The sequence below is a fragment of the Carassius gibelio genome, chromosome B4 (assembly GCF_023724105.1).
Source record: "Carassius gibelio isolate Cgi1373 ecotype wild population from Czech Republic chromosome B4, carGib1.2-hapl.c, whole genome shotgun sequence".
In the NCBI taxonomy this organism is placed as follows: Eukaryota; Metazoa; Chordata; class Actinopteri; order Cypriniformes; family Cyprinidae; genus Carassius; species Carassius gibelio.
The window spans coordinates 25,162,895-25,173,562 of NC_068399.1; the positions used below are offsets into that span (position 1 = coordinate 25,162,895).

General features: G+C 35.9%; 2 protein-coding genes across 4 annotated transcripts; both read right to left on the minus strand.

The window, feature by feature from the left end:
- Nucleotides 1-475: 475 nt before the first annotated feature.
- ssbp1 (single-stranded DNA binding protein 1) lies at nucleotides 476-2,754 on the minus strand. Of its 3 annotated transcripts, none has more exons than XM_052554682.1 (7): nucleotides 2,652-2,754; nucleotides 2,134-2,196; nucleotides 1,989-2,046; nucleotides 1,761-1,901; nucleotides 1,169-1,256; nucleotides 995-1,083; nucleotides 476-904 (listed from the first exon to the last, which is right to left on the minus strand). In XM_052554682.1, exons 2-7 carry the CDS (start codon nucleotides 2,155-2,157, stop codon nucleotides 864-866), a joined length of 441 nt encoding a protein of 146 aa, XP_052410642.1. In that variant the 5' UTR covers nucleotides 2,158-2,196; nucleotides 2,652-2,754; the 3' UTR covers nucleotides 476-863. The 3 variants fall into 3 exon arrangements, with proteins under 3 accessions (XP_052410642.1, XP_052410643.1, XP_052410644.1); XM_052554683.1 differs by having other exon boundaries at nucleotides 2,134-2,214; nucleotides 2,652-2,695; XM_052554684.1 differs by lacking the exon at nucleotides 2,652-2,754 and adding an exon at nucleotides 2,467-2,553.
- Nucleotides 2,755-4,536: 1,782 nt separating this feature from the next.
- Nucleotides 4,537-10,333, minus strand: LOC127956787 (uncharacterized). Its single transcript, XM_052554986.1, has 5 exons — nucleotides 9,978-10,333; nucleotides 6,574-6,765; nucleotides 6,305-6,461; nucleotides 6,040-6,225; nucleotides 4,537-5,312 (listed from the first exon to the last, which is right to left on the minus strand). The coding sequence occupies exons 1-5, from the start codon at nucleotides 10,156-10,158 to the stop codon at nucleotides 5,087-5,089; spliced, it is 942 nt and encodes a 313-aa protein (XP_052410946.1). The 5' UTR covers nucleotides 10,159-10,333; the 3' UTR covers nucleotides 4,537-5,086.
- Between the last annotated feature and the right edge of the window lie 335 nt (nucleotides 10,334-10,668).

Genomic DNA, 10,668 nt, shown 5'->3' on the forward strand with positions numbered 1-10,668 from the left:
TAAAGCGCACTCAGAGCGTAAGAAAAAAAGGCCGACTGTCCAATAAAAGAACGCAAATGGATGATTGACGTGAAGCTGCTCCAATTAAAGGGGACTCCGCATAATCTCTTGACAAACCGTATAAAGACAAGAGTACCAAACTCTATGCACCGCCTAAAGTCCAATGTCTGCCAAAATATTTAAGCTGTATGTAAATACCATGAAAAAGTAATCTTACTCATTTTAAAAGTGCATTTAAGATACTCTTGGTATATTCTATAGGCTAAAAAAACATTAAAAATACAATCAAACGACCATAACACGATGGGTAAAATGCTCACAAACAAATGGACAAGACTGAAAAAAACATAAGAATTGAAACTACTGTTCTCTCAGTTTCAGAAGCTTCATTTCTGAAACCAGGTGGTGCTTTACAAGTCTTGTACATTTTAAGTCACATATAGACACGGATGGCTTAAGTATTCAAAACAAACCCTTTACTGACAAACTATTGCATTTATTTATGAACATTAGCAGGACATAACAGCAAACTGGACGGGATTTGGTTAGACATAACTTCAGATATGATGCTTTTATTTTTCATGTCCAAAAAAAAAAAAAAGAGAAATTTTGAATTTTTTCCCCCCTAAAACAGAGTTCAATCCAGTTCATGGCTCTGGAAAGTGTTTACATGTCAAAGTGCATCTGTCAGCGCCCTCTGTCGGAAACAAACCAGCATTACATAATCATACAAACAACATCACTTCTTCTATGTATGACTGTAAGACTGGACAGAAGGATACGCAAAGTTTAATGTCAGTGAGCAGAGTAACACTATATAAAATATCTTCTTTAGGTTCCTTAAGTCTGGGAAGGCGTCTTTATTACTGGTCTCGCAGATTTTCACTTAAAAACACAATATTATCTGTGGAAAGAGACAAATTATAACTAATTTTGAACTATTAAAGCAAAAACAAAACAGTTAAGACATTTATAGTCTGTTGTGAAGTCTGACCTGCGATAATAGTTGTTGCTTGTCGCCTGACGTTGTTTTTATCCATGTACTCTCCATAGTCAAGCTTTCCTTCCACAAGAATCCGAGACCTGAAAATAAGTTTTATTCTAGGTCAACAGCTGTATGATTTATTTTTATATCTATAAATCGCTCGAAAACAATTATGGAACGCACCCTTTCTTAACATACTGATACGCCACGTCTCTGAGGCCTGGTTTGAATACTGAGATTCTGTGCCATGTTGTTTTCTGGCTGACATCTCCTGCAAAAAAGAACAAAACCATTTGTTTAAGATCTTTAAATTGGACAATATAAAACATAATTTATATTATATATATATATATATATATATATATATATATATATATATATATATTTTTTTTTTTTTACAATATATTTGCAACATGAAGACAACTTGCTTTTTAAAAAATAAAATCTGTAAAAATGTCAATTTCTGTGAAAGCATATTCACATACATTAAACTGATCTGTTTGTTTATCACCTTTTTTAAATCATGTACCATATGTTCAAAGGACACACTGGTATTTATTTAATAATAATAATAATATATATATACACTTTAATTTATCCAGAATAAAATACAAATTATTATTATTATTATTAATAATAATAATAATAATAATAAGTCAAATACAAATATGTACTTAACAAATAAAATCAAACATGAAGGAAATATATGAACAATATTAATGATAAAAAATAATAATAAAAAATATGATGGGAGTAGTGCACAGCCTGATCTAACCTGTACTCGTGGGTTCTCCCTCCCCAGACCTCCACATCTCGTTTGTTGCCATGGAGAAGATGGTGACGGGGTTCCTGCCTTCCACCTGCCTCATGACGGGGTCCTGTCCCACTCGCCCAAGCAGCTGCACCCGGTTAATAGCTGCCAAGAGACAAAACAAAGATGAGGGACATCATCAATAACATGTCACTCAAAAGCCAGCGCATACAGAGACTGACAGACACTCACATCTCTCCAAGATCAGATTAGTATCTGTAGTCCTGTGCCGGACGAACTGTTTGAGTATCTGTCAGGACAGAATAACAACAGTCAGCCTGTAATCATCCTTCAGAGCAAACATGAACACTTATGCATGTTGTTTAGTTAACGTTACCTGTGCGGAGGCATTTCTCAACATCTTCTCTGCTCTGTGGAGGATGCTGACAGCTCATTCACTCTATCACGAGAAAACGGCCTTATCAGAGTAAAATAGGTATAATAGAAAACATAAATGACATAAAAGTAAAGTTAAATGTCTTATGCTTAACCGTATGCAAAGACCGGGATACCTTGTAAAGTAGATACAGTTCAAGATAAAAACATATTAACCTCTCAAAATATTTTTTTTTCAATAGTAGATGCAATGTTATTATATCACGTATAGTAAAGAGTCATATTCGAATACTTTAAACTAGAATCATTAAGATCTGTATTTAAGTTAACTTACAGCAGATCCAATGATGAAACACATGTTAATCTCCCGCCATTAACTTAACCTACATCAACTAGTCACGTTTAGAAGACGCATGTAATAATGAGTGTGCTCTTTACACCAACGATTTATAATATTATAATCAATATCGTCTTCTCAGTTTATTTAAAAGTCAAACGCAAAGATAAACTTCGACTTACAAGTTCAGAAGATCTTGATGCTGAATAACCCCACGCTGTTTCCGGTGCGCTGGGAAAACATTCCCCGACAGAAACAAACACGAACGAACGCCGGTTCCCGTTCTGTACTTTTATCACACTCAGAAAATAGCGATTTTGTTCAGTTATACGTTCGTGCCTTCATCTGTGGGCATTTAAAAAAATATATGATGTATATTTTAAATTTAAAATGATTTTTGTTATGAATGTCAAATGAACATTTATGCACGAATGTCACATTAAAAGTATTAATTGTATTGCCCCAGACCCAGATTTAAAAAAGAAAGAAAGAAAGAAAGAAAGAAAGAAAGAAAGAAAGAAAGAAAGAAAGAAAGAAAGAAAGAAAGAAAGAAAGAAAGAAAGAAAGAAAGAAAGAAAGAAAGAAAGAAAGAAAGAAAGAAAAAAGAAAATCCATAATAAAACAAATGAAAACTTATATATGTGAAAATCGTAAGAGGGAAATAAAGACAAACCACTAAATGTATTGTGGGAAAATAATTTATATCAGTTTATAGTTTGTTTGATTGGACTTGGCAATAAAAATAACTCTTTGCATTATAACAGCAAGATCAGGTGTATACAATAAATGTATGAAATCAAATAAGATTAAGCAGTTTATTTATTGCATATACAAAAACACCCATTCAGCAATTATGTGGGAAAGAAGGCACTGTGCAGGCTGTCTGATGGGGTAGTGTTGGGGCAGTTTGTCCTCCAGCCCTGACGTCTTCACATAGTACCTATAAAAAACAGAGGATATTATAAGAGATATGACAGCTGTGTGTCAGCCTTGACAATATCTGAAGCTCATGAACCTGACTCCTCCTTGAACCCCGTCCTGATGTACTTGCTCAGACAGACCTGATACGGGCTGAGAGGATCCCGAGGACCCACCCGAACCAGAACCAGCTGCTGGGCCTGACAGCCCACGAACGGGAACTGCATTCAAACAGTCGCTGTGATATGGAAGCTAATGCAAATATCCATGAAAATTAAACAGGAGTTAACTGGCTTTTAATAAGGTTTAAAGCACATCCCATGTGGTTTTGTAATTGTGACATTTACATGTTTGATCTGTGTGTTTTCCGGTCCATGACTCATGCTTTGAGCTGTAAATACAAGAGCTTACCTTGTCGTGTAAAATGCTTCCGCATTTTTTGGATGATTCATTTCTATGATTTTCCATGACTTATTTAATCATTTGTGATAACTTAAGGAGATTGATCTCACAAAGAGTAGCATCTAACCAAATTGTAACTCCTTGAATAGTCTAGCAACCACACTTTTAAAATTTCATAATATTTCCAGGTTTTTCCACTATAAAACTTTTTTTGATACTTTTTGCAAAGATTGAAAGTGTGCAGGATTTGCTTTGTTTTTCAGTTTTTTTCAGGAACATGTGAATCCTGTTCACAAGAGTGTGGCCAAGTTAAAATACGTATTTTGCAATAAAGTATTAATGCAATAAAACTTGCAATTCACTCCTGTTCTCCTGGTTATATTAATATTCCAGCAAAGTTCTCTCAACGTTAACAGACCCGGATCTGGTCGTACACATCCCGACTGGTGTTACTCTTGAGGAAAGAGTCCAGTTTGCTGTTGTTGTGGCGTAGCAGCCCGCACGCGCTGGTTCTGCCCATGGGAATGTCACCTTGAACACCACACACACACACACACACTACGTCCCATATCCCGCTTGCGCTATTCAATACCATACAGAAGTCATTTCTGCATTCACTCAGTCCCTGTATAACTAGCATGGCTTGGATTTTGGTTATGATGGATGAATTAATTTGATCAAAATTGACAGTAGATTTTTCATTTTACAAAACATTTTATATATAGATGTTGCAAGGACTTTGTAATATTTAATTAAATCTTTTTATTTGTTATAAACAAAATCAAGTCTGAAGTATAATAGGTTTATGAGATCCCAATGTATGTCCGTATTCTGTGTATCAGTGTAATTCTCCTACCCTTCCATAGTATAAAAAACATAGAAATATTAAACTGATGCTCCAATGTGACCTGACACAGTTGCATTTTTGTTTTTTATGAATGCAAGTAATCAGATCCTTTGCAACAAAAATAAAAACTACTAACTAATGAACAGAAATAAACCCTGGAGTAGATCACAGTACCAGTATGGAGTCCTCACTTTTCCTAATATAACTTTCATCTTCAGAAAACTACACAACAGACCACCTTACAGTCATTCAGAAATCTACTCACATATGCTACTCACTAAATGTCACTACATTTGGACCCAAGCCTGGTCCAACATTTAGATCTAGCTGTGTGAGCTGATCTAGACGGCTCTAGTTTGAGTCCATCATTTCTCTTGGTTTTCTGAACCCCAGGAGCTGTTCCCACGTAGGGGCCATAATCCATCCCCAGTTCTGAATAAAAGTGTGTATCTATGGCCACAGATGCTGTGGAGCGGCGCTGGGGTACGGTGGAAGAGCGGGCTGCTCACTGGGGCTTTCTGTGGGCGGAGGGGTGGAGAAGTGGAAGTAGATGGGCGCGCTGGGGGCACTCGGCACTGTGGGTGTGGGAACCCTCTGCAGGACCACATGTGGGTACATCTGACTTTCTGTACGGTAAAGACCAGGAAGAGGAGCTTTCAGGAGGTTTTCCTGACTCCTGCAAAACAAAAATAGCATTAAAAAATGCATGCTTTTAGTGAGCAAGGGAACATTAAATTGATCAAAAGTGGCAGTGAAGACATTTGGAATGTATATATATATATATATATATATATATATATATATATATATATATATATATATATATATATATATATATGTATGTATGTATGTATGTATGTATATATATATATATATATATATATATATATATATATATATATATATATATATATATATATATATATATATATATATATATATATATATATATATATATATATATATATATATATATATATATATATATATATATATATATATATATATATATATATATATATATAAATGTTGAACATTTAGGAAAGAATCTTAAAAAAATACATAAGGATTAAAATGCATAACAGTTTCCATAATAATATTAAGCAGCACAGCTGTTTACTGTGAAAGATTGTTTCCACCATGGGATACAAAATACAAAGGTAATTCAGAAAAATATGAATTGGTTGTGTTTTGACAGAATTGTGACAAACTTGCAATAACAAAAAAAGTCAGAATTGATAGAAAAAAAAAAATGTGATGGAAACATGATGGAAGCCTACAAAAACATTGTTATAAACTCACTATAACTGTGTCTCTTAAATCGAACCAGAAATTTGATGATTGTGACAAGTATTATCAATTAATCCATAATTTTTTTTATTTAACAATGCTGATTTTCTCACCTCTGATACCCGCGGTTATCACAACCAGCTAGTCCCCCCATATAGAACGGGCTCTCAGGGGTCAGATGGGGATCAAGATGATGGGAAAGGTTGTAAATATTAGGTGGTGGAACAGCTTCCCAGTCTCCTTCGTCTCTCTCCAGCCAGCACTTGCTCCTCCAGGATGATTTGCGCTTGTCTCTCGCCCTGGAAAGTCAGAGAAATCATTAGCATCCTCTTTGGCTATTTTAAGCTCCCTTGTCTCTTCCTCCCCAGATGTGCATACCTGCCCCGTCCTTCTGTCCGTTCTGACCTCTTTTTGCTCATGCGCTCCTGGAGACAGCAGATGATGAAGGACACGGACATGGCGAGGATGATGATGCTGCTCACTACCGATGCCAGCACGGCCGCTCTCAACCCACGGTCCTCCGGTTTAGGAATGGCTACCACATTTACACAATAGTGCACATTGAAAATCTGGGATTTAACTAGCATGAGTGCATTTGTTATGAGTTTTTCTCTCTTAAAACACAAATGATTGCAGTGAACACAGACCCTCACAGTCGGGTGGGTAGTTGCTCCAGTGAGCAGTGTCGCTACGCAGGACACAGGTGATCTTCTCGCTGCCCACCAGCTGGTACCCCTCGAGGCACCAGAACGCCAAAACTGTTCCAACCGACATCCCACTGCCCTTCTCTAGATAGAAAGAACCTCGCCGAGGGGGAAGCAGCGATGTGCAGCTCAGGCCTGCAAACACCAACCACAGATGGTTAGACACCACTTCTAAATGTGCTAAGACTTCAGAAATACTTTACTCAAACAGAGAATAGAATAGAATACAATAGAATGTAACTTTTTAATAATTTGACTAAATAGAAAAGAATAGAATCAAATAGAAAAAAGAGAACACTTTACTTTAATCACTTTTCATAGAATAACATTTGTTGCTGTCACTTTTAAATACTGGACTAAATCCAACACAGAGTAGAATAGAATAGAATAGAATAGAATATAACTGTTTTTACTATCAGTTTATCATGATTGGACTATACTACACACACACACACTGTGAGAGAATAGAATAGAATAGAATAGAATAGAATAGAATAGAATAGAATAGAACTGTTGTTGTTACATGTTGTTTTCATGATTGGACTAAACTACACACACACACACACACACACACACACACACACACACTGTGACAGAATAGAATAGAATATAACTGTTGTTACATGTTGTTTTCATGATTGGACTAAACTACACACACACACACACACACACACACACACACACACACACACACACACACACACACTGTGACAGAATAGAATAGAACAGAATAGAATAGAATAGAATAGAATAGAATAGAATAGAACTGTTGTTACATGTTGTTTTCATGATTGGACTAAACTACACACACACACACACACACACACACACACACTGTGACAGAATAGAACAGAATAGAATACATCTTTTTGCTATCCCTTTTTCATGATTGGACAAAATAGAATAAAATAGAGTGTAACTTATTGCTATACATTTTTCATAATGTGACTAAATAGAATAGAATAGAACAGAATGGAATAGAATAAAAGTATAAAAATAAATGTCAATAATCACAAAATCAAGACTTATGTTCATAAGTGCATAAATCCATCAAAATGACAGCTTTAAGTGTGTCTGCGAGTGTATGTGTGTAAGAAAGCTTTCCTGGGACTTAGTTAACAGTACGTAGTTATCCTCAAGGGTTGAGATGAAAGTATTTTCCCTTCTCTCTTTCCATCAGTACCCATAGGGTGTATTCTCCCTCACTCTATCCCATAATCCACCTCTGCTCCAGTCCCTCTACATTCCCACAGAGGATTCAGCATCTTCTGTGTTCTCCTGCTGAGAACTGCCATCCCTGCACTGTTCATCTCCTCTGTCGCTGTAAAGCTCATATTGACTGTTCTGGAGTCAGTGTGATTGAGCTGGCAGGGTCACTGGATGGTGTTTATTGTTCACACCAGTTCCAGTCCTGTGCTGTTCTCATTAAGCTCAGCTTAACTGGCTTGGCAATGCTGCTAGCGCTAAGCAATCCGACTCCATAGCAAAATAAATAAATAACTCAACTGTCAGTTTCTTTTCTACCCCTTTGTCCCGTCTCACATACTCCCCAAGGGTCGCACCAGAGAGCTTCTCTGAGAATAGAACACGATTAAATAAAGCATTGGGCCGTGCATTAAAAATGTATGACCCACAAGTCCCTGCAGCTGAGGAGGCCCGGATGGTGCAGTCTGACCACATGCTGCACATTGAGTGGATCAGTTTTGTCAATGCATGATTATTTAACTTCAGCAAGGAACGGTGTGGTACGACTTTACATCTTTAACGTGTAACTGTAACCCGTCAGCTGAGCTCAGCAGCTATTCCTGTGCACTTCGGCTTTCTCTCTTTAGCCCTGTCAGTTAAGTAATCCCTTTAAAGAAGTGACACTGAAGCCTCTGTATGTGTGCTGCAGGTAAATGAGTGACTTGGAGTGAATGGAACAACTTTACAGGTGTTCATATAATGCTTTATATTTATATATGTTTTAATTTTAATTTTAGTTCATGTTTTAGTGATTTTGTTGCATTTAAAATTATTTTTATATAGTTTTTTATTTTTTACTTCAGTTTAAGTTTGACTTATTTTAGTGTATCAATTTAAAATAACTCTGCTTTATGGATTATCTGGATTATTATTATTATAGCAATCCATTTTTCTTCCAAATTCTTATTACTTGAATATTTTTGGAATTATTTTTTTTGTTCTTTGTTTTAGAGTGATTATTAATTTCACATTACTGTCATGTAGTTAAAAATATTATTATATTTTTTTTATATTTAGAATCAAGATAAATTTAAGGCATTAGAATTACTACCATGATTTATAAATAAAAGTTACATTATAAATTATTTGTAATATATAATTTTTTTTAATGTGAGATTTTTTTTTTGCATAATTAATTTTAGCATTTTTTATAAATTCTGTGATGCAATACATTTATTATAATGCATTGCAACACATGACTGTAATAATATTTTCTAAAAACATGATTTTCTCAAATTAAACTTAAGGTAGTACAAGAACAAATAACATGCAAAAACAAAAAGACAAATTTATTCTTTTGTTTGTTTTTGTTTTACAGTAAATACATTTTATCTGGGACAGATCCCCTTCAGACTCTCTCAGGTTTGCAGTGCACTGAAAACTGAAGGCAGGGCAAATTCTGTCATGGCCACGGTGGCGATAAACCCCCTCCATTTCAGTTTCAAAGCTGGCAACTCTGTAACGGAACTGACAAACTGCCAACTATCCCACTGCCCGCCATTGCCACGTGGCAAAAAGCATCCTTTGTTTCACCTGAGCAAAAAAACCTCAAGGTAACTGACACCCGAGGATGCTGTCTTTTCCTTCACAGATGCATTATACTGCAATTAAACTCATATATTACCTCGATAATATCAGAGATCCACAAATCTGTCATGCATATTGACTTTAGGTCAGGAAACATCAATAAGCTATTTGCAAAGTACAGTCAAAGTATGCATGGCTGGGATATTTTATATGTTCTCCAATCATAATAAAATCTGAGTTCTATGCAGTTCAGGCTGATCTGATTCGCACTGATGAATTTTTCTGAGCCATTATGAAAGCTCTGTTTGTATGTAAAACCTTTAGAAGATTTTAAATGTTAAGGCCAACATGTGAATTTCACAATAACTGCATGATTAATATATTTGTGTGTTTACTGTAAATGCTGAAAGTTCTGAAAAATCTGAAAAAGTTATGCAAAACATAGAAGTTTATAAGCATGCACTTACTGTACACATGCAAAAACTTTTTGAGTGCATTTGATAATTATTGCATTGCACTGTATGATGATATGAATTCATTATATCATTATAACAGAATATTGTCACTGTACAAACCTGTATAGTTGCTCATAGGGGCTTCAGTGCTATTCACCCCCGTCTTGGTGGCAGGTGGAGTGATGTGATGAAATATGGGACTGACCGGAGATCCTTCATGTGGCGTAAAAGTCAGAGCAGAGCTCCACGTCACAGACCACAGCAGGAAGCCCCAGGTGAGGCAGCTCTCCTTCAAAGCCATCTAAGTCTTCGTATTAAAATGAAGATGGAAAGTGTGAATGTCCGTCACTCATGTCCACTGGTCCTTGGTGAGTCCAGAAACTCTCCTGCGCTTCAGAAGCCAAACACAGGCTGTTTGCTCAGGGACAGAGAGAGAGAGAGAGAGAGAGAGAGAGAGAGAGATGGAGTGCTGTGTGTTTGTCCTCTGTAAGCCGCTCGCTGCTGCAGCTCCACTGCTGATTATGAGCCACTTGTGTAATGTAACACACGGCAGAGCTGAAGTCGTTTCTGCAGTCAGTTACACATCTTCATGTACATGTGCAGGTATATTTGCTAGTAAGTTTTAGTTATAAACAATTATGGTAAACCTTAACCCTAACCCTCCTCCAAACTAAAATTCCAGTTGCATCATATTTTTATAACACACACACACACACACACACACACACACAAATATTTAAAAAAATATATTTCTTTTTATTTTTATTTTTATAATGATAACAATAATAAAGTCAATCTATGCAACAACAGA